The following is a 23,922-nucleotide window of genomic DNA, read 5'->3' as shown; positions in this document are numbered from 1 at the left end:
GGCACCCAAAACGCCGGTGCCATGTGGACGCCAGGCCGAAACGATAAAAAATGTTATCGGATTCACCTGAATTCATTGCCGTGTGGACAGGGCCTTAGTCTTTAAAAAAATAGCTTTGGGAAATAACAGTTAATTAGTTTCTAAAGTTTTTTTTTTGTCTTACTGCGTATGCAAATGCATTTATCCAATTCACAGGACTAAAAAGAATGTCTAGCACGCACTTTTTAAAAATGTCTTCCACGACTTGTAATTTACTGCAGACTTCTGCACATCAACTTACAATTATCTGCAAAATAGATATTAAGATTTTCAACTGAAACTTATTTTGCCCCTGCATGCTTTAAGATAATAATTAACACTCTGCAAAGACCTACTCTAATAATACAGATGCTGTGGAAGATGTGGTGTTCTTTCTCTGTACTTTTTCCCTTCCCCACATCAATGCACTGTAAATCTGTTAAGAGCCATGCTGCAGAGACTGCAGATTAAAATAGGTAAAGCTTTTACCAGTGCAAATCTACACTCCATATGTCTTGCTCTCTATTAATCGATCATCATGTCCCATTCACCATTTTGCTCTTTTACCAGGATTACTTCTGATCTTACCCCACACACCAACTAATAAGCACATCACATGCCAGGGGCTGTCTATGATAGTGGACTATGGTGACCTACTTTTTCGCCTTGTAATATATGGTTTGGGATTTATCCGGGTGTGGTTTTATGCCATATTTTTGGATTCATACCTGAGATGAGGGAGAGTGCTAGTATAATGAAAGTTTAATGTTTACACACCCTCTCTAGAGTTTAGCTTTCATACAAACCTCAATTTCCAACACAGCAATTGGGCATAAAGGAAGCAATGCAAACATCTCCTGGTATCTGTTTCAAGAAGGAAACATGAAACATCGTTTATACAAATTTCTGTATAAATTATATAAGAATTCCGTGTTTATTTCGGAGTCAAAGTATTTGTTTTATGTGAAAAGGACTCCGTGTGATACTATTTATAAAAGACTAAATGCGGGTGTAAACTGTTTGTCTTTGCAAAAGCCTCCTATTGTTGAGACAGAGAGAGATGTTAGAGCTGGAGTTTATACCCGGTAATGAGGGAATAAGCATGGAGAGCACAGAGCTCAGGAGGGGGATTCATGTAAACGCATTCACGCCTCGCTCGCATTTCAATGCCTGATAACTTGGAGCACAGTATTGGCAGGTCGAGCTCCACAAGAGCTTGCATGTGAATGGCGTCTGGGAGCGCAACGGCGAATCCACAAAGCCCGTGCGCTTTAACGGAAGTGGACCAACGAGCTCCACTGAAACTCCAGCACATACTGTAGCCTATCATCAGCACGAATCAGGTGTGAAATTAAAGAAAAGAATAGGTTTAAAACAGGGGAAAGGAGCGGCTGATGGAGTTCAAACTCCATCTGATTTCATCCATTTCACACTCAGGAGGAGAAGGAAAAAAAAGGATGGGCTTGAGCTGCCCCTTGCCTTGTCACTGTGGCTGAATGTTTTTTAGGTGGAGTATGTACAGTTGGTCTATTTTGTTGCACAGTAAGGTGAATGTGATGTACCTTTACGAGGATTCCAAGCACATCGTTATACCTTAAGGACCACACTAGTGATGCGCCTTTCATTAGCTTTTCATTAAGTAATAATTTAAAGGTACACTTCATGCAGCTTTCCAAGTAAAAGAACACATTTAAGGGAACATCTTTTCCACCTTTATGGTACCAGCATGTATTATTATTATTATTATCCATCCATTATCTGTAGCCGCTTATCTTGTTCTACAGGGTCTCAGGTAAGCTGGATCCTATCCCAGCTGACTATGGGCGAGAGGCGGGGTACACCCTGGACAAGTCACCAGGTTATTGCAGACAAACAACCATTCACACTCTCATTCACACCTACGGTCAATTTACAGCCACCAGTTAACCTAACCTGCATGTCTTTGGACTGTGGGGGAAACCGGAGCATTTGGAGGAAACCCACGCAGACACGGGGAGAACATGCAAACTCCGCACAGAAAGGGCCCCGTCAGCCACTGGGCTCGAACCCGGACCTTCTTGCTGTGACGTGACAGTGCTAACCACTACACCACTGTGCTGCCTTATTATTATTATTATTATTATCCATCCATTATCTCTAGCCACTTATCCTGTTCTACAGGGTCGCAGGCAAGCTGGATCCTATCCCAGCTGACTATGGGCGAGAGGCGGGGTACACCCTGGACAAGTCACCAGGTTATTGCAGACAAACAACCATTCACACTCTCATTCACACCTACGGTCAATTTACAGCCACCAGTTAACCTAACCTGCATGTCTTTGGACTGTGGGGGAAACCGGAGCATTTGGAGGAAACCCACGCAGACACGGGGAGAACATGCAAACTCCGCACAGAAAGGGCCCCGTCAGCCACTGGGCTCGAACCCGGACCTTCTTGCTGTGACGTGACAGTGCTAACCACTACACCACTGTGCTGCCTTATTATTATTATTATTATTATTATCCATCCATTATCTCTAGCCACTTATCCTGTTCTACAGGGTCGCAGGCAAGCTGGATCCTATCCCAGCTGACTATGGGCGAGAGGCGGGGTACACGCTGGACAAGTCAACAGGTCATCATAGGGCTGACACATAGAGACACACAACCATTCACACTCTCATTTATGGTCAATTTAGAGCCACCAATTAGCCTAACCTGCATGTCTTTGGACTGTGGGGGAAACCGGAGCACCCGGAGGAAACCCACGCAAACATGGAGAGAACATGGAAACTCCACACAGAAAGGCCCTCTGTCAGCCACTGGGCTCGAACCCAGAACCGTGCCACCCTATTATTATTGCTACAATTAGTAGTATTTTTAATAAACTGATTAGTTTCCGTTTACCAAACTGCACCATATCACGATCTGGCTTTCCTCGTTGAAGACCTGCACCTGCGTCGTGCTCCCGCCAAGTTTTGCTGAAAACCGCAAAGAATTTCCATAAAAAAAATAAATAAATAAAAGGAAAGAAGGCTTAAGAAAGCTCGGTTAAGTGAAGGCAGAGAAGCATGTTGAAAGAAAAAAAAATCCCTCTCTGATGTACTGATGGTCCTCGCAGATCGCCCTATCAGGTGCAAAAACCACTGACAGGTTTCCACCCACTAGCGGCCAAAAAAAAGCCCCTTGCGGTGCACCGAGCCTCTGCGGCACATGAACCGCTGACACGCGCTCCGGATTGTTACTCACTCCGTCTGCACGCGCTTTTTTATACCGGATAACAGTTTAATCCGAACTCATTTCGGTATATACATATGTGTTTTGTTTTGCCGCAACTTATTCCTCATCCCCCTGAGCAACTTTTTCTTTTCTGACCTCCGCAACAACCGGACATGGAAAGTTACCCTTGACCCATGCTGAGGTGGACTTTACCGGCAGGTACGAGCGGAATTGAACTTCTTCGTCTGAATACCGGACCGACACTCCCTAGGCGTGAAAAAAAGCGCGCCTGTGGAATTTGGAGTCAGCGCGGAAGAGCCCCATCCCGCGTGCAAATTGAATCTTTCCGCGCTCGGAGCGAGAGAACGGCGTGCGCGCGCAGCGGAGCCAAACCGCAAAGCGTGCGGGAACTCGGAGGAAGGGGAGGAAACGGACGCAGATCCGACCGGTTGTTCCCATTCAGACCAGGCAAATTGAGGAAGAGCCTGATGTGGCTCCCAGCGGCACAGCTGTACTGCACTGATCTCTCGTGTCACTGGGAGCGCGAGTCTCCCCCGGGATTTTGCGCGTGAGGCCTCGGCGCAGTGTTTAGACTGGACCGGCGGGTGCTGGGAACAGGTGGATCTGACCAAGATGTCCGTGCTGCCTTCAAGGTTCAGCTACGTGTAAGAAAGCCGTTTTCATTCACCAGTCCCAGCATTCTTGCCAATAGAAGTCGCTCAAAGCCAGATGTGAGGGTGTCGTGCATGCTGATGCGCTTTAAAAAAAAAAAAAATCATCTAATTCGTTGTGATTTACTCCTCCTTTTTTTCCGTCTTTTTTCCCCCCTCTCCCTGTCTCTTTCTCCAGGTGTTTACATTTTCTGGTCCTCTACTTCCAGTTACAGGTAGGTCTGACTGATCATTAAACAGGATTAAAACCTACAAAGGTTTAATATACTGATATACAGATCAGAACACGGATCAGGATTAATTGTGCAATGCCATCTGACTTTGAAACTTTGTTCTTTAAATGATTTAAAAAAAAAGTTATGTAAACTAATGATGCACTAAATAGCTTAACTGCTTCTAAAGATGCGCGCGCAACATTTCAAAAACAGCCGACATTTATATATATATATATATATATATATATATATATATATATATATATATATATATATATATATATATATTTTACTGTAGCTTATGGAATAAATCTGTTACAGATCTGAAGCAGATATCCCAATTCATTATATAATAAATCAGTAATGCAAATTCAAATTATTCTGCAATAACGAATGCAGCCATAGGCTACAAGATAACACACACACACACACACATATATATATATATATATATATATATATATATATATATATATATATATATATATATATATATATATACATATTTCTCTGTTTTTGTTGTTTTACATTGTCCTAGTTTGTCTTTCCTTTTTCACTCTGCAAGATTCAGATAAGAGACAGACACAGTGGATATGAAATTAGCCTATTCGCAACAATTAAAAGATAAATAAAGACGGATTAATGCTATAACAAGCCTACTACATTTGCAAAATTTTAACCTGAGTTCAAACAATCTCCTATTTTTGCAAATATTTCAGAAGAAAATTGCACAAATCTTTTTTTTTTTTCCTTCTTCCTGTTACTTCTGGATAGGCTAATGCAATGATTATAAAATCTTGTATTAACATGTCATACCAACAGCAGGCATCTACAAAGACACCCTCAATTAATGAACAAAAGCAGTTTATATTAAGTAGATAGAACCGAAGCTGGTTATATAATCCTGCACGATGATCTTTATTCCACAACAGTTGGCGTAAACAAGACCATAGTGCAGGCTGTCTGATTCCTCAGCGTTTTGTGTCAGTAATTACAATACTAGTGCTTTAATTGCAGGTCGCACATGCAAGCATATAAATGCTTCCTGCTTTGTTCTCCTTCATTCCGTCACTCGGTATTTTATAATGGGTTTGGTCCTTTTCTTCTTTGAGGAAATGCTGGGAAATCAATGGTGTGATAAGTCTATAAGAGCAGGGCTGAAGTGGCAGTGCATTGATGCATTGTTTCCTGAGCTACAGCGGAGAATGGTGTCTGCAGATAGGGCCCTATCGGACATGCAAGAGTGCACAGCTTCTTAGCGAGGATGGTGCTGATCTTTTGAAGTCCCAATGATATCCATTTCGCTAGGATGGCTTTGAAGGGAGACAGGCAGCATGATAAAAATGTTTTGCATAGGCATGTCCCGTTTTCCTGCTTACGCTGAGATGCAGCCAAACACACCTCAGTGTTTGACTAGAGATGGAGAGATTTCAGAGCAAATCCCTCAAAGGAGAGGTTTTGTGTGTGTGTTCCCTCATAGGCATAGTGTGTGTGGGCTTTCTTTCAAGACAGAACTACTCTAGAAAAGAAGTCAGACCGTCTTTGTGTTATAAACTCAAACCTGCCTGAAAAAATTCACAACATATACCATGTGTGTAAATATATGCTGTGGTTAAATCAAAATGTCAGTAAATCTTTCATGACCAATTTATTTTGTGTTTATAATGACGTTTTATTATAGAGACTGAAAAATTTCTTAATTTTCTATCTATGCATTCGTAAGTGACCTATACTTATTGATCACAAGCATATAGCATATATCAGTGGTAGTGTTGCTATTTATTGATTGATGTATGAAGTCAGTCAATTAAATCATGGATAATTCCGTGCAGACATAAATAAATGTTTTGGCGTTAAATGCAATAGAAGTGAGCTTTGGACCCCGTATGGGATATTCGGAGTGTTCCGAGCGTCCTCACATGCATCTCATGGTCCAGTGCACATGCAGCTTAGTGGAAGTGTCTTGTTTCTCATCTCAGCGTTAAAGATTTGTTCTGCCATGAGTGCATTTCCCTTCGCACACTCTAAATGTCATTAATTTGCTGAGGTTAAAATAACAGCGAGTCAGAGTATGTAATGTGTATATAATTAGCCACCTGAGAGCAGCCACATAAAAGCCCATTACTGGGTAATTACCAGTCATACAGCTGAGGAGAGCAGCCTTGGCTTGGTCTGAGATTCCACGGGTTCTGAAAGTATACGTTTTCCTCATATGGAGGGATGTCAGGAATGGTGAGCAGAAGAGGATTGGGGAGAAAAGTTAAGGAGGATAGCAAATGAAAGCTTGCATGGGAATATTTTTTTGGATAAAGCCTCAGGTAACTGGCACAGCGGATAAAATATGTGAATGAAAATGAATGCTGGGTACTGAAAGATCCCTTAGGTTGTATAGTTTTATGTGGGTGGGTGGGTGTGTGTGTACACATATCTCGCTGCAGATGTGTCACGCGTAAATGTCTGTTAGCATGTCTGCAGATGTGTGTGTCTGCATGCGTGTGATTTATGAGGGTAATTCTGATCTCAGGCAGATATTTGTTTGATGACAGAGAAACAGGTCCTGATCCTTCAGGTGGATAATTGCTAGTGGCTTGCTATTGGAAATGGAATACTTGTTTTCTCGGTTTAGCTCCAGGCACATAGTATTCAGCTGCTTTACTCGAAGAGATGAAAAGAGAACACTAACCTGAAATCATGCTTTGTCTTTCTGAAGGCTACACAGATTGGCTGAAACTGCCTGTAATCTTGAACATTCTTTCGAAAGTTTTGATCTTCAGAATTACTTTTGAACAAAATATCCAGACATAAAAAGGAAATTAGAACAACTTCTATCAACTAACATTTATTTCTTGTAATGACATCCAGCCTCTCTACACTTTACTGTAAAAAGGTTTCATCACCCACTCTGACCCTCTGCTTCTCTGCGTCTAGGAGTCGCACCAGAGTTCTGCAGACTTCCGCATCTACATTGAGAACCACACACGTGATGACGTGAGTCGGAAACAGGTGCGGATATACCAGCTGTACAGCCGGACAACAGGGAAGCATGTGCAGATCCTTGGCAAGAAGATCAATGCTAACGGAGACGATGGGGGCAAGTACGGTATGGGAGCATTCCTGTGCTCTTCCACCACTTTAGACAGATCTGATGGCCTTACAGCAAACACACACACACACACACACATATCCTGATGTACTTTACATCCTAGAAGTTTAATTGCTTGCTCATTTTACTGAGTAACATTACTCACCATAACATCGTCTGCTCATGTCCTGGAAGCAATTTGTGCTCCGTTTTGATCACAGATTATAGGTCCAGATCTTTGGCGATCACAAAAGAAGCTTCAAATCAGCCCACGGATTGGACAGGGAAGGGGACTGGGGCGTGGGTGGGGGTTGGTTTGGTTGGATGTGGGTAGAGGCAAACGCAGTGAATGGTGGACTGAGCAGCATTGAGTGATAAAAGTGTGTTTACATCCAACCTCATTTTCAACTGTGTCAGCCAGAGTCTTGCTCTGTGCTGTTGTAGTAACTCCCCATCAGGCGCAGGGCTTAAGCCGCGCCTTTACTACCGTGCTCTTATGGTGATGGACTTGCCTATGCCTGAGTCACATGTTCAAAGCCTCCACATAGTGATAACTGTCAGTTTCTTGGTGTCGGTTTGGGAATAAACTAGAATATAGCATTTTTCCTTTGTTGAGGCAGTCAAATTGGTGTTAGGTTTGAAGTGTACAGCATTGTGACTAAAGCTCAGACATAAAGGTCGTCCTGTACCTGTGTGAGCAGGATTGTACGCAGATCCAGGTAAATCCCCACACCTGGCACCTGAGAGCTCTCTGCCTCTCAGCAATACAAAGACACAGCGCTAATTCAATACGTCGGCTTCGTGTTCTAATAATCACTTCACAAAGGATAATAGTTCACTACTTACTAGTAGTACAGACGTTCATTATTCCTAATGCCAGCCAATTTCAGTTATTTTTATGTACAAACACAGAACATTTCTAACATACAGCAACTGTGACATATGCAACAGCTGATTTTTCTGTACAAACTTTGCTTCGTGCTCTGGTCTGGCAAACATGTGAAACAGATGTATGGCCCTGAGAACAAGAAGTACGTCAGACATATTTAAAAAAAAATAAATAAAATGCCATGAACAAGCATATGCCTGTTATACAGGAGGAACTTCTTAAGGCACATGTTATATCTATAATTTAAAATAAATAGTCAAGGGAAACAGGTGTACAGCTCCCTGTGCACTCTATACCCCCTCCATCCATTCTGTCGTCCCTTGGTTATTCTCTTTTTCTCTGCTGTTTTAGCAGTGCCTTTGTAAGGTCACCTGCTTATCTGCTGGCCTAAACCAAGGTAGAGGGCTATTTCTCTTGCTCCTGCACAAATCTCAAGTGCTCTGCCTGAACTGGTTCCCCCGCTTGTTGTACTGTGAGATGTTTTTAAAAGGGACAATTTTGGCATTGCCCTCTGAGCCCCCTGCCTTTGAGCTCCACTGAATAGCTCTGTGTGTTAAGCAAATGGATCATCTTAACTTTTTGATTGAGTGAGCAGGGACTAAAGGCGACTGGAAACCCAATCCCCAGGGATCTTAACTGCTCCAAGAGGTTTGGCAGATAGCTCCCCATGGGAGGGGTGAGCCTGAACAAAGGTGCCCAAACACACTGAGAGAGCAAGAGAGTGAGTGAGAACGAGAGAGAGAGAGTGTTCAGGGTGGTCATGGGAGTGATTCTCACCATTTGTGTGTGCGCCATTGATCGGTCTTCATCATTTTTTCTCACAATTTTTTTTTTCCAATAATGAAGTGATGAGATGTGTTTTACTAAAATGACCTCTAATTCACAAATAAATGTGTATGAATGCTAAACAGCATTCTTCTTAGATTTTTTTTTCCTTCAGTTGTGTCTTCATGGCTTTAATATGTTTTAATATGTCCTTTTTCATTCCAGCTCTCCTCGTTGTTGAGACAGAGACATTTGGGAGTCATGTTCGAATAAAAGGAAAAGAAAGTGGCTACTATATCTGCATGAACAAGAATGGCAAAATCATTGGCAAGGTAAGAGTCTGCCATTTACTTAATTGAGACTCAGCATCCGTCATATAACCTTCTCAAAAGACATGCCAAATTATACTTTACAGTTGCAAACTGCGCTTCTGTGTTCACTGCTTCAGATGGGTTAAATGCAGAGGATGAATTTCACTGTGCTTGAAAGTGTGCATGTGACAAATAAAGGCTTCTTCTTCTTCTTCTTCTTCTTCTTCTTCTTCTGAAAAGAGAAATTTTGAAAGCTGACTTAAGAGTTTGTCATCCACAGTTTGACATAGAAATTCATTATGCTGTCAATTACTGACCTCATTAAAAGCCAACCCAAAGCTATTTTGCTGTCTGATCACTAGGAGGCATCATACAGAGTAGCGTAATGATGTATGTAGCACTTGAGGCCACTGAGTGACACAGCCTTCCCTACTTAGTGAGTCACAGTTAAAACTTTATCCTCACAGTCTCTTCCAGTCATCATGCAGGTGATTAACCAGTTGGTGGAAATGTTTCTTTCATACAGTGTAAATACAGTGATGATGTCTTTCATATCATGTTGCTGTACTGTAAAACCGATGACATGCATTGAAAAAAAAAAAAAACTCAAGCAGCTGCAACAGTGGCAAGAGTGAGCCAATGTTTTATGTTTCACAGATGTCTGGTTAAATCAAAGTGGGTGCATGAGTCTGGTGAAAAAGTATCAAATGTGCACATTTGAGATAGAAATTGCAGCACCCCTTTCATTTAGTTTTCATTTTCTGGCTTGCTTGATGCCAAGGATAAGCATAAATAGTAGCATATCCAGTCTCATCTTCTATTTTTCACTTGATCTATAGGTGATTTGTATAAATGGTACATACTGTATATAGAGGCAGAAACCTTGTCAAGACTGAAAAATGACAACCCCAGACAGTAGACTAGGGCTTAGACCGGAGGTCACTAGAGTTTGGGAGATCTCCATATTCCCAGAAACAAGACCTTACATTGCAAGCACTTTACTGGAATTTTAAAGGAGGCTACTTTTCTATTCACTTGAACTGATAACAATGCACGACATATCAGATCTGATGAAAACCTTTTCTTTTCTTTTTTTTTTTTAACTCTAACACTTTTCTTTAGCTTTAACACCTCACAAGTAAACTCAGCTGACAAGTTTGGGAGAGTTGCTCAACAGGTGGGCTTCATCTGACATGTTGTTTTCTCTCTCTCCTGCAGCTCAATGGGAGTAACCCAGAGTGTGTGTTCGTGGAGGAGTTCTTGGAAAACAACTACACAGCGTTAGTGTCTGCCATGTACAAAGGCTGGTATCTGGGCTTCAACCGCAGAGGCCGGCCCAAGAAAGGCTCACAGACCACACAGACACAGCAGGAAGTGCATTTCATGAAACGTGACCCGAAGGGCAAGGTGGACCCTCAGGAGGAGTTCCGTTTCACCACTGTAACGAAACGGACACGTAGGGCACGACGCTTAAGGTCAAACCACAAAACAAACTGAAGGGACATGGACCAAGCATGCACTCTTCCTTTACAGACATCTCAAACTTCTTGCCTTAAAAAAAGCATAAAGGTTATTGTGATTAAGCAACAGGAGAGGAAAACTGAAAGATGGCTACAGGATGAAAAAAAAAAAGACAAAAAGCTTAAAAAAGTTCAAAGATGTTTTATTTTTATATTTTCAGATCTCTGAGTCTTTCTTAGGTATTGAATGTCTCTGGGTTATCATTAATGTTATATTGTGTCTGTTACTCTCTGTTATTTATATTGGACAAACTATGGATGACAAAAAAGGAACTGTGGTCACCCACTTTGACGAGTTTACAGCAGCAGGCATCCTGTTGAAAAGGAGAAATTTGACTCCAATAACCAAGAAAAACTTCTGTATTTCATTTTGAATTAGCCCAAACAACAAGGATCCGTTTTTGTTTTTTTTTGTTGTTCCTGCTGGAATGGGCTATCATTTAAATGCAAGAGGAGCGTGATAACGGGGTCACATGGCAGGACTCTGTACCAGCTTCAACACAGGCCAACACTAGCTTTGAGTGCAATATTTTGAAGGGCCTTCCATGAAGCATCTCATTGCCTTCATTTCTGGTCAGTGATTTTTCGGTGAGAAGTCTGAGTGTTCTCTCTTGGCCTGTCTGCGTGTGAAGTGTGCTTAATCACACCCAGCAATTGTATGATTCCTTTTACATTTTTGTGCAACCTGTGATTCAGCAGAGCACAACATGCTTTGACTAGCCAGGCATCAGCATCTGCTATGGCGGTAGTGCTTGTTAAAACAAATGAAGAGAAGCTTGGAGTTGAAGGGACTCAAAGAGCATAACATGATGATTTGATGAGAACCTTTTGACCTTTCTTATTGTATGTTGGTGCAAGATTTACAAGAATGCACTGTAGTGACAGTGGGCCTGATCTCAAACACTAGCACACACATATGTACTTCCTTTTTTTATTGCAAAGTGCTATGGGAATTCATCGTACTATACAGTAGTTTCTGAAGAATTACCACAAAATCTGTTATAAGCCTAATGCCCCCCCCCACCACCAATTTCATATGCTGTTCTCAGAGCCAGTAAAATGGTCACTTCTTTAAATCTTCCACTCTGTAGGAATACATATTAGGTTATGCCGCATTCCAGATTTCCATTTGTAAACTCCTTCTATGATGGTTTAGACAACATTGCGCTGTATATGTACTTATGTCCACTAAGGCTTTATACCTGACCATTCTGAATTGAGCTACAACAGGGAAGGTAGAACACCTTTCACTAAACTCACCTGTGCTAAGGGCTAAGGTTTACCCTTCACATGGGTGTCGCTGTAGTGTAAACAAATCTATATACTCCTTTGTCACATGACAGGTTTTGTAAGAGATACTACTAACAAACATGCCACATGTATGGTCTAGAAAAAAAAGTATGCAAAAAAATAATAATTTTATGACTATTATAAAAAATATTTATTGCCTTTCTCTGTAAATACAACCTGATGAATTTATTTGACCTCTTAATAAAAATAAGGACTATATTAAAAAAAAAGAAAAAGAATGATTGTGTTTTCTTAAGTTTCAGCTTCAGATGCTTCAAAATGTCTTGTATTTTGCTTAGAAGACCTCTAAAGACTAATACTTTATTCATTTTGCCAAGAAACAATTCACTGCGAGACATTTTTAAGATTCGTAAAATGCTCAGGATTTGCTTCCCAGTTTAACGTTCATCCATGTGCACACTTCCCTTATTTATCTGTAACTTGCATTTTTCCAACTACATCTTTCCATTTCCCATACTGTATGTCAGCAGACTAAAGGAAGAAACCTGGATTTTCATAGATGGTTTTGGTAGATTTCAGCCCAGAAGTAGGTTGCATACATTTCTCATCCTATGAAGAGGCTATGAATGTGGGAATGGATGTGCTTGGATAGGACGCTTTTTGTCATCTGAACTGTTAACAGGCTATGAAAAGGTGAATTGCACTTCAGAAATGAGCAACAAGGTCCAGGAAATGTGTCATAATTAAGTTATGAGGCGCATAAAGACAGCTAAGAGATTCTCAGACAACATGAGAATTCAAGGATCGTTTAGACTCAAGGTTATGTCAACAGATTCCCTCCTCGCTTTTACATATTGCCTCTTTTTATGAAATCAATTAGAACCAGAGGGAGTAGAGGAATGTTCAAAGAGAATGTTCGGAAAGGTATTAAGGTTAATGGAACTATTCCTTTTCCAAATGGATTTTCAAATCTTCTGGTATGAAATCTTGTTCTGGAAGACATTACTTTGTGGAAGACAGTACCCTCATTAGACTGACTACATTAGCCTCAAGAGAAACACATTTTTTTTTCTTCTAGAGTTCAGTGTGTCAATAACTGACATTAGCACAGATGCACACTCATTGCACTTTTCACATATGGGTAGCACTGACGTGCAAAATGTTGTAGTTCAATGTCTGGAATTTTCAAGTATTTCTTTCTATTTGTGATCTTTCTCACTCTATTCCTCTCACACCTAGTGACTTCTTTTTGGCAAGACTATTTGAGCTGTTTCTTTAAAGGAGGAGGAGAAGGAATGCAGGATAGCATGTCTTATAATGTTGTATTCAGGAATGGTGTTTACAGTAGCAGTCAGCCTGAAAGATGGCCGTTTTGAGTAAAAAATGCCTTTTGTTTAACTTCCCACCGATGTTATCAGATCTAGCTCTATACAGCCACCTACAGCGGGCAAAGACTGGAGGACATGATCTGATTTAAATGCCCAACAACCTCTCCATCTTTCTTTTTGTGTCTCCATTTTCATTCTTTCTTGAGGTGGAAAGTGGAGTGATATGTACTACATGGCTTCCATTACTCAAAATAGAAAGCTGAAAAAATATTCCATCTTTTTCGCACAGACGGCTGTCTGGACATTACAGTTTTTAAAGAAACACCCAGAGCGCATTCTCTTAATATTTTTTTGTCGAACACATTTTTGATGAGACAGGATGGAAAGGAGGGTCCATGCAAATGCTGATAAGAGAAAAAAAAATGTATTACCATTGCTGTAAAATGTGTACACATCACCGGAATCTCATGGCATCACGCTATCAGAGATCAGGATCAGATTAACCTCATACTTTAAATAGGAGTATAAAAGTGACTGTAACAGACATGTTTTTTGTTTTAGGAATAAGACGCAACCCTAAAAGTATCTGATATCCATGTAGATGGAACCATTTTGCAATGACAGCACTCAAGAAAGTTGAATACAGATTTTTTAAGAGTCCAGACATCTGAAAATTAAAGAACAGAAAGCATTCAGTGCAGGGCTTAACCTTTGATCAGTGGAGGATGGCCCTGGAACAGACCCAGTATGCTGAAATGAAACATAACATCCCTCTGTGGCACTCCTCCCTTTCAGGACGATGGCTCTGTGAACTCACTACTAACGACGGATGGCTATTCACAGGCAAAAGGAGGTTCTGACTCCAATGCAGGAGGTTAGAATAGCGAAAGGTTTCACAGGGACCTGGCTTTTCTATCCTTGACCAGACTGCCTTGGTGCATCGTGTGTATTTTTAGAACAATGTGAAGTTAAGAACTGCTTTTTGGAAAAACTCATAAAAATGCGTTTTTTTCCCCCCACTGGTCATGTCCAAAGTAAACTAATTAACATTTGTTTTTTCTCTGAAAATAAAGTGTGTATAATAGCACAGTGGTCACTGTCTTGCTGAAGTGTTCAGTGGCTCTGTCAGCAGTGGAACGAGTGACAGATGGACACAAGCCCACTGAAGTGCACTCTTCAGCAACCGCATATTTAATGAAAAGGCTATGTCAACAGAAATCTGGTGGTCCAGCCATTCCCTAGACAGAAAAACTTTGTCTCCTTAAATATTACTTAACTCCTTCTTGAGGTTGTGAGGTGCAAGAAACACGTAAAACCAAAATAATGGTCGACCTATAATATGATCCTAACTGTCATAGCTTGCTGTGCAATGTTTTTTCCCCCTGAAGCACAGACACCGCAAGCTTTCGTCTTTCCAGCGAAATGTGCGACCGCATGCAACTGCTCTGTTTTTACTCTGGGACATACAGAAGTCATTTTGCGATTCATGTATAGCTGAGGGTTGTTTTTATATGGCTACTTTATGTTCCAGGACCTTATTATAACATAATATTTTAAATGTCCAATTTAAGAGTGAGATGATACAGGTTCAACTTTGGAGACTGAAAAGACATATGAACAACACAATACACACGAGGAAATAGTGCATGGGAACCAAATTTTTATGCTTATACTGTTACCCTTTCTTTACCATTTTCCATTGAACCATTTTGATTTTAAATTTTGTATACATATACAGGGCTGGCACCAACCTAATGGTAGATGAGGGTAGCAGCATTGTTTGTGGCTAACAATGTATACCATGTCACACAGTATGCGAAACCTTATACACAAAACACGCACTGGCCCTGTTCTGACGATTTGTCCTACCTTCTGTGGTACTTTGTCTACTTTATTATTTTCAGCTTTACAAAAATGCCTCCAACATAAAACTATAGGTTGGCTGTTTTGACAGTTTAACTTAACAGAAAATGCCTCCAGCATTAAATACAACCCCGATTCCAAAAAAGTTGGGACAAAGTACAAATTGTAAATAAAAACGGAATGCAATAATTTACAAATCTCAAAAACTGATATTGTATTCACAATAGAACATAGACAACATATCAAATGTCGAAGGTGAGACATTTTGAAATTTCATGCCAAATATTGGCTCATTTGAAATTTCATGACAGCAACACATCTCAAAAAAGTTGGGACAGGGGCAATAAGAGGCTGGAAAAGTTAAAGGTACAAAAAAGGAACAGCTGGAAGACCAAATTGCAACTCATTAGTTCAACTGGCAATAGGTCATTAACATGACTGGGTATAAAAAGAGCATCTTGGAGTGGCAGGGGCTCTCAGAAGTAAAGATGGGAAGAGGATCAGCAATCCCCCTAATTCTGCGCTGACAAATAGTGGAGCAATATCAGAAAGGAGTTCGACAGTGTAAAATTGCAAAGAGTTTGAACATATCATCATCTACAATGCATAATATCATCAAAAGATTCAGAGAATCTGGAAGAATCTCTGTGCGTAAGGGTCAAGGCCGGAAAACCATACTGGGTGCCCGTGATCTTCGGGCCCTTAGACAGCACTGCATCACATACTGGTATGCTTCTGTATTGGAAATCACAAAATGGGCTCAGGAATATTTCCAGAGAACATTATCTGTGAACACAGTTCACCGTGCCATCCACCATTGCCAGCTAAAACTCTATAGTTCAAAGAAGAAGCCATATCTAAACACGATCCAGAAGCGCAGACGTCTTCTCTGGGCCAAGGCTCATTTAAAATGGACTGTGGCAAAGTGGAAAACTGTTCTGTGGTCAGACGAATCAAAATTTGAAGTTCTTTATGGAAATCAGGGACGCCGTGTCATTCGGGCTAAAGAGGAGAAGGACGACCCAAGTTGTTATCAGCGCTCAGTTCAGAAGCCTGCATCTCTGATGGTATGGGGTTGCATTAGTGCATGTGGCATGGGCAGCTTACACATCTGGAAAGACACCATCAATGCTGAAAGGTATATCCAGGTTCTAGAACAACATATGCTCCCTTCCAGACGACGTCTCTTTCAGGGAAGACCTTGCATTTTCCAACATGACAATGCTAAACCACATACTGCATCAATTACAGCATCATGGCTGCGTAGAAGAAGGGTCCAGGTACTGAACTGGCCAGCCTGCAGTCCAGATCTTTCACCCATAGAAAACATTTGGCGCATCATAAAACGGAAGATACGACAAAAAAGACCTAAGACAGTTGAGCAACTAGAATCCTACATTAGACAAGAATGGGTTAACATTCCTATCCCTAAACTTGAGCAACTTGTCTCCTCAGTCCCCAGACATTTACAGACTGTTGTAAAGAGAAAAGGGGATGTCTCACAGTGGTAAACATGGCCTTGTCCCAACTTTTTTGAGATGTGTTGTGGTCATGAAATTTAAAATCACCTAATTTTTCTCTTTAAATGATACATTTTCTCAGTTTAAACATTTGATATGTCATCTATGTTCTGTTCTGAATAAAATATGGAATTTTGAAACTTCCACATCATTGCATTCCGTTTTTATTTACAATTTGTACTTTGTCCCAACTTTTTTGGAATCGGGGTTGTATTTAAAGAATCATGAATTCTTAGGTGAGTAAACTGTAGTACGCATGCACAGAAACACTTGGTAGGACACTTTGATAGTATGCAGCCATTTTTAAAGTATGGCTCATTTGTTGTTTGAAAATAAAGAAATGAAGCCATGGAATGATGAGAAGACACATATACGAATATAATCTCAGCCAGTATTATTTGGTTATTGTGGTAAGTTCCCTATGGGTGGGTGGAGCACAGAGGACGGCAGGACAGAGATCAGGATTCAATTCAGGCTTTATTGCCACACTTTTCAGTAGACAATTTCAAACAGGAGACAGAGACAAACACACACACACTGCAGTCTCATCCGGGGAAGCGCTCTCTCTGCTCTCCCTCTGCCTCCTTAAATAGGGCGCGGTTACTGGGAAGACACACAAACACAGGTTAATTACCGTCAGGTGTAGTGATTCTGCCACTCACCTTCCCTGACTCCGCCCTCCTGTCACAGACCGGTGCTTGACCACGCCCCCGCTGCCACAGTTATCCAAACAGCCAACCAGAAAAAGGTGTAAATGTATAGTGTGCAGTGATTATATTGTTGTGTGTTGAAATAATAATGCATTGGATTTTCCTTTTGTCTCACATAGACTAGACTAGGAAAATATACTCGAACTCCAGCTTCTGCTGATTGCTATTTGGGCCAGTTCTTGTTTTTGAATGTGCAATGGAAAAACACTGTAAGGAAAAGTTTGGGATGAAGATCTAAACCTTTATTCATATGTTCATATCTTGCGAATGGCATGCACTCAGAAATATTTGTATTTATTTATTTTTTGTTGTTGTTTGATTAATCCTAAAACCCAGCACAATGGTTTTTAAATTAAGCAGTGGCTATGACATTAGGTTGTAAATCTTGACAGGTGTACTGCCTGATAGAATTAAGCAATTATTAGTTTTGGCCAGGCATCACCCAAACTGATAATCACATCATCAGTTTTTCTTAGGCTAATCAGACACAAGGTACGCCACCACTCTTGCCGGAGCAGTTGGGGGTTAGGTACCTTGCTCAGGGGCATTTCAGCCAAGGAACTGAACCAGTGACTGTTTGGTCTAAAAGCTGGTTCTCTCACCATTAGGCCATTGCTTCCCAATAAGCAGTTAACATTATAATTTGTGGCATGTACACAAATGCTGAGCACACCTAATTGAACTTGAGTTTAGATCAAGATGGCTAGAGGAAATGATACAATGAATATGAAAGAGGGTTCATTATTGGAGTGCAGAGACAGAAGCTTCAGTGACAATGAAAACAGTGACTCAAGCGGCATCTGCATTTAGCTCTATGGGAAAGTAAATAGGGTTGGAAACTGTGGCTGAAAGTACACACTCAATGACTGTGATGCTTGTGATATGTAAGGAAAATAGAAGAGGAATTTTTCTTAAAGGGTACCCACAGTGCAAAATAAACATAGGCTAGAAATATTACATGTTTTGCACAAATGCATTTTGACTACCCTATATTGTCACACTGTCTCACATAAAGCAGTGCTTTAAAATTCTTTTGTTCTCCCACTCACTTAAGTTCCACTTAAGGGTGTGGCCATATTGCCATTTTGTGGGCGGTGTCAAAGGTCAGCATGATGTAGTATCGTTGATAGGTTTCCTGTATCTTGATTGGCTCACTGCGCCTGACACCACGATGTAGCCAGATATACAAAACACTGTGAAAAAACAGCAGAGTGCAAAGCCTATGGTTGCAAAAATAATAAACATGATAATAAGGGAAAGCATTTTTTCTGTGTTCCATTGCTGACAACTGAGCAACGTAAATGACTTATTAAACAGTGGCTATACAACTTGGGAGCAGGTCACACTTTAGAAACACTCTCCTTTGGTAGAAATACTGTTGTTTGTGAGGACCATTTTGAGCCCAATTGCTTTGAAAGGAATCTACAGGCCGAGCTCTTGGGCTACGCCCATTGTGTTAGACTCAAGCCAGATTCTGTGCCAACAATATTACAATACATGGAAAAGGGATTCAGGTGATGCAAGCTGGTTAGCTACAATAGTATAGACATTCAAACTTTTATATATACAGTGCCTTGCAAAAGTTGCAAAACCCCCTTGGTGTTTGTCCTGTTTTGTTGCATTACAACCTGGAATTAAAATGGATTTTTGGGGTGTTAGCACCATTTGATTTACACAACATGCCTACCACTTTAAAGGTACACATTTTTTTTTATTGTGACACAAACAATAATTAAGATGGAAAAAAAACCCAGAAATCTGGAGTGTGCATAGGTATTCACCCCCCCCCCCCCCCCCCCCCAAAGTCAATACTTTATAGAGCCACCTTTTGCTACAATTACAGCTGCAAGTCTCTTGAGGTATGTCTCTATTAGCTAAGTACATCTAGCCACTGGGACTTTTGCCCATTCCTCAAGGCAAAACTGCTCCAACTCCTCAAGTTAGATGGGTTGCGTTGGTTTACAGCAATCTTCAAGTTATGCCAAAGATTCTCAGTTGGATTAAGGTCTGGGCTTTGATTAGGCCATTCCAAGACATTCAAATGTTTTCCTTTAAACCACTCCAGTGTAGTTTTAGCAGTATGTTTAGGGTCATTGTCCTGGTGGACCATGAACCTTCGTCCCAGTCTCAAACCTCTGGCTGACTCAAACAGGTTTTCCTCCAGAATTGCCCTGTATTTAGTGCCATCCATATTTCCTTCAGTCCTGACCAGCTTTCCTGTCCCTGCAGATGAAAAACATCCCCATAGCATGGTGCTGCCACCACCATGCTTCATTGTAGGGATGGTGTTCTCAGGGTGTTGGGTTTGCGCCACACATGGCATTTCCCATGATGGCCAAAAAGTTCAATTTTTATCTCATTTGACCAGAGAATCTTCTTCCATGTGATTGGGGAGTCTGCCAAATGCTGTTGGGCAAACTCCAACAGCGATTTTTTAAGCAATGACTTTTTTTCTGGCCACTCTTCCATAAAACCCCACTCTGTGGAGTGTATGGCTTAAAGTGGTCCTGTGGAGAGATACTCCCATCTCAACTGTGGCTCTCTGCAGCTCCTTCAGTGTTATCTTTGGTGTCTTTGTTGCATCTCTGATTAATGCCCTCCTTGCCCGGTCTGTGAGTTTTGGTGGGGGACCTTCTCTTGTCAGGTTTGTAGTGGTGCCATATTCTTTCAATTTTGCGAAAATAGATTTAATGGTGCTCCCTGGGATATTCAAAGTTCGGGATATTTGTTTATAACCCAACCCTGATCTATACTTCTCCACAACTTTGTCTGTGACCTGTTTGGAGTGCTCCTTGGTTTACATGTTGCTTGCTTAGTAATGTAGCAGAGTCAGGGTCCTTCCAGAACAGGTCGATTTATACAGACATCATGTGACAGATCATGTGACACTTTGATTGCACACAGGTGGATCTTAATCAACTAATTATGTGACTTATGAAGTGAATTGGTTGGACCGTGCTCTTATTTAGGGGTTTCATACGAAAGGGGGTGAATACTTATGCACACTCGAGATTTCTGTTTTTTCATCTTAATTATTGTTTGTGTCACAATAAAACAACAATTTTCACCTTTAAAGTGGTAGGCATGTTGTGTAAATCAAATGGTGCTAACCCCCCAAAAATCCATTTTAATTCCAGCTTGTAATGCAACAAAACAGGACAAACACCAAGGGGGATGAATACTTTTGTAAGACACTGTGTGTATATATATATATATATATATATATATATATATATATATATATATATATATATATATATAGGTATTTATGCACTACCTAAAAGTAGAGCCCCCGATGAGTGTAAAATGTGTGAGTAAATAGTCCCACATTATTTTTTAAAAAACAAATTTAAAATAAGTGCTGGATAAAAACCCAACTATCTTATGGAAATAAAGATACAAATTTCATTGTCTGGTGGTCAAGTGTCTATGAGATATATTGCCTTGCACTTATGATTGGGTACCCTACGGTCGCAAAAGCCAAGTCAATAAATCAAGTCAGTGCATTACCATATTCTTTTAAGTATGGAGTGTCGCTCTGCATGCTTTGCTCTGCTCCGCTATAAATTCACACTTGGCTTCGAGCTGTCACTAGCTATATTTAGACCATATAAACTATTGTGGCACATTGCATGTCTATACCTGTATTCACACACAATAAATAAATAGGCTTTATTGCGAGTATGGCCACATATAAACATAAGCACATGCACACACTGAGTTTTTATATATAATAGGCTGCTTACCTATTTCTGAGTTCACCTGATGCTGGTCCTCTCACATGCCTGGCTATTATGGTCATTATATAGGCCATTTTCAATGCAGGCTTGTGTGTGACATTCATTTCCAAACTGGGTTTATCCGTGAAACAATTCAGTGACTGTGTCTGTATTATATCGCATAAAAGTTTTTGCTCTTTACCACAAACACATTCAATGTCAGTTTTCCGCTTGGCATACTTTCCATATTGGCACCAGATAGCTGCTGAACCCTTTGATCTGCCTTCCCGACTTTGAACTTGCAAAACACCACCGATTTCATCATTAGAATCATCTGATTATTCACCACTGAAATAATTTATCAGATGCAGATAGTCCTTTTTCCAAGGCTCATACACATACTCAAGTCTCAGTGGTGCTTGAAAGTTTGTGAACCCTTTAGAATTTTCTATATTTCTGCATAAATATGACCTAAAACATCATCAGATTTTCACACAAGTCCGAAAAGTAGATAAAGAGAACCCAGTTAAACAAATGAGATAAAAATATTATACTTGGTCATTTATTTACTGTGGAAAATGATCCAATATTACATATCTGTGAGTGGCAAAAGTATGTGAACCTTTGCTTTCAGTATCTGGTGTGACCCCCTTGTGCAGCAATAACTGCAACTAAACGTTTCCGGTAACTGTTGATCAGGCCTGCACACCAGCTTGGAGGAATTTTAGCCCATTACTCCGTACAGAACAGTTTCAACTCTGGGATGTTGGTGGGTCTCCTCACATGAACTGCTCGCTTCAGATCCTTCCACAACATTTCAATTGGATTAAAGTCAGGACTTTCTTATCTGTGGTGGTGTACCTTGTCGTGGTGGATAGGTTTGCGTGCCCTGAGGACCCTGAGAGCTAAGCCGGTGGGGGCCTCGGCTCCTGGAAGGTTCAACCAAGCTGGACAGGCTGAGGGTGAGAGGCCAGACAAAACCAGTGCCCTGGTTCTCCAGGTTGGGGGTTGGGCATGGGGCCAACACCCCCACCCCGTAAAAACAACAACTGTTACAGAAACCACAACGAGAACTAGTACACCCAGCAGGGACCTGGACAGAAACTCAGGCCTAACCGGCAGGATGACCTCGTCTGATGAAAGCCCAGCCAGGGAAGTCAGGAGAGAGATGGAGAGTTTCCTAAGGCCCAAACAGAAAATCCGAGTAGGGATGTGGAACGTCTGGACCATGTATGAAACATCGAAGTCAGCCCAAGCCATCACTGAAATGGAAAAGTACAATCTGGACATTTTCGGCATTAGTGAATGTAGATGGACTGGATCTGGATGGATAGTCTCCCGGGGCACAACCATCTTGTTTTCAGGAGAAAAGGACGTGCATGCCGGTGGAGTGGCAATCATGATCGACAGAACGAGGACGAGAGCACTGATTGAATGGGAGCCCATCAGCAGCAGACTCATCAAAGCTCGCTTTGACTCGAAGTACTGCAGGCTCACAGTCATACAGTGCTACACACCAACCAATGAGGCAAATGATGAGGACAAAGATGACTACTATGAGCAACTCCAACAAGCAGTAGCCAAAGTCCCTCAATATGACATGCTGGTGATCCTAGGGGATATGAACGGCAAAGTTGGACAGGATAACACCAACAGTGAAAGAGCCATGGGGAAACAAGGGTGTGGTGTGATCAACGACAATGGACAACGTCTGGTGGACCTTTGTCTCAACAACAACTGTGTGATGGGGGCACCATCTTCCCGCACAAGGACATACATAAGCTCACCTGGAAGTCACCAGATGGATACACTGTGAACCAGATTGACCACGTGGTGATCAACAACAAGTGGAGATGATCCTTGCGAGACATGCGTGTCTACAGAGGGGCGGACGCCAACAGTGACCACTACTTAGTAGTAGCAACAGTTGGCCTGAAACTCCGCCAAATACCCAGACAGAGACAAACCAGTCAGATACTGGACACTGCCAAATTGAAGATTCCAGACGTCAAGAGAGAGTTCGTGACAGAGCTGAGGAACCGCTTCAGGGGCCTAGCAAGTCTATTAGACCAAGACGAAGAGGGAACAGAGACACCCGAGGCCATGGCGAAGAGATGGAACACCATTAAAGACATGTACATGGAGACAGCCAAGAAAACCCTAGGCCCCAAAAAGAAGAACAAAGAGTGGTTAACAGCAGACATGTGAAAAAAGATCCAAGAGAGGAAAGTGCTGAAAATGAAACTGCTGAATGCCAAATCAGTCAGGATCCATTAGCAGCTGGAGAATGCATACAGAGAGAAAGACAAAGAGGTTAAGAGGAGTGTGAGATGGGACAAGAGGGGGTATATTGAAGAGATGGCCCAAGAGGCAGAACAGGCAGCAGCACGCGGTGAACTCAGTACCGTGTACAAGATCACCAAACAGCTGAGTGGGGCTCAGACGAGCGAGTCTGCCCCAGTGAAAGACAAGGATGGGAAATGACTGATAACTGAAAGTCAGCAGGCAACCAGATGGGCTGAGCACTTCTGTGAGGTGTTAAACCAACCCGAACCTGACAACCTAGCCAACCCACCACCTGCAGACAACCACCTAGAGATTGGCATAAACCCCCCAACCGCAGATGAAGTCAAGAGGGCCATCAAAACCTTGAAGAACAGCAAAGCTCCAGGCATCGACTGCATCAGCGCTGAGATGCTCAAAGCCAATGTTGAGACAGCATCCAGGGTCATGAAGGACCTCTTCAAGACCATCTGGCACATGTCTTGAAGTCTTATCCCCAAGGACTGGTCTAAAGGACTCATAGTGAAGCTGCCCAAGAAAGGAGACCTTCAGAGCTGCGACAACTGGCACAGCATCACCC

General features: G+C 41.5%; 1 protein-coding gene and 1 long non-coding RNA gene across 3 annotated transcripts; one reads left to right on the top strand and one right to left on the bottom strand.

Moving 5' to 3' along the window:
- The first annotated feature begins 3,192 nt into the window (after positions 1-3,192).
- fgf24 (fibroblast growth factor 24) lies at positions 3,193-12,148 on the top strand. Of its 2 annotated transcripts, none has more exons than XM_060927916.1 (5): positions 3,193-3,880; positions 4,065-4,101; positions 7,030-7,192; positions 9,063-9,169; positions 10,367-12,148. In XM_060927916.1, the coding sequence occupies exons 1-5, from the start codon at positions 3,849-3,851 to the stop codon at positions 10,643-10,645; spliced, it is 618 nt and encodes a 205-aa protein (XP_060783899.1). In that variant the 5' UTR covers positions 3,193-3,848; the 3' UTR covers positions 10,646-12,148. The 2 variants fall into 2 exon arrangements, with proteins under 2 accessions (XP_060783899.1, XP_060783898.1); XM_060927915.1 differs by having other exon boundaries at positions 7,030-7,201.
- A 4,951-nt stretch (positions 12,149-17,099) lies between these two features.
- On the bottom strand, positions 17,100-21,176 carry LOC132890183 (uncharacterized). The gene is made up of 3 exons (XR_009655167.1): positions 21,087-21,176; positions 18,390-18,533; positions 17,100-17,233 (listed from the first exon to the last, which is right to left on the bottom strand). It is a non-coding gene; the product is annotated as an uncharacterized LOC132890183 (long non-coding RNA).
- Between the last annotated feature and the right edge of the window lie 2,746 nt (positions 21,177-23,922).

The sequence above is a fragment of the Neoarius graeffei genome, chromosome 8 (assembly GCF_027579695.1).
Source record: "Neoarius graeffei isolate fNeoGra1 chromosome 8, fNeoGra1.pri, whole genome shotgun sequence".
Taxonomy (NCBI): domain Eukaryota; kingdom Metazoa; phylum Chordata; class Actinopteri; order Siluriformes; family Ariidae; genus Neoarius; species Neoarius graeffei.
The sequence above is the reverse complement of the archived record's forward strand: the minus strand, read 5'-3'. Positions and strand labels throughout refer to the sequence as shown.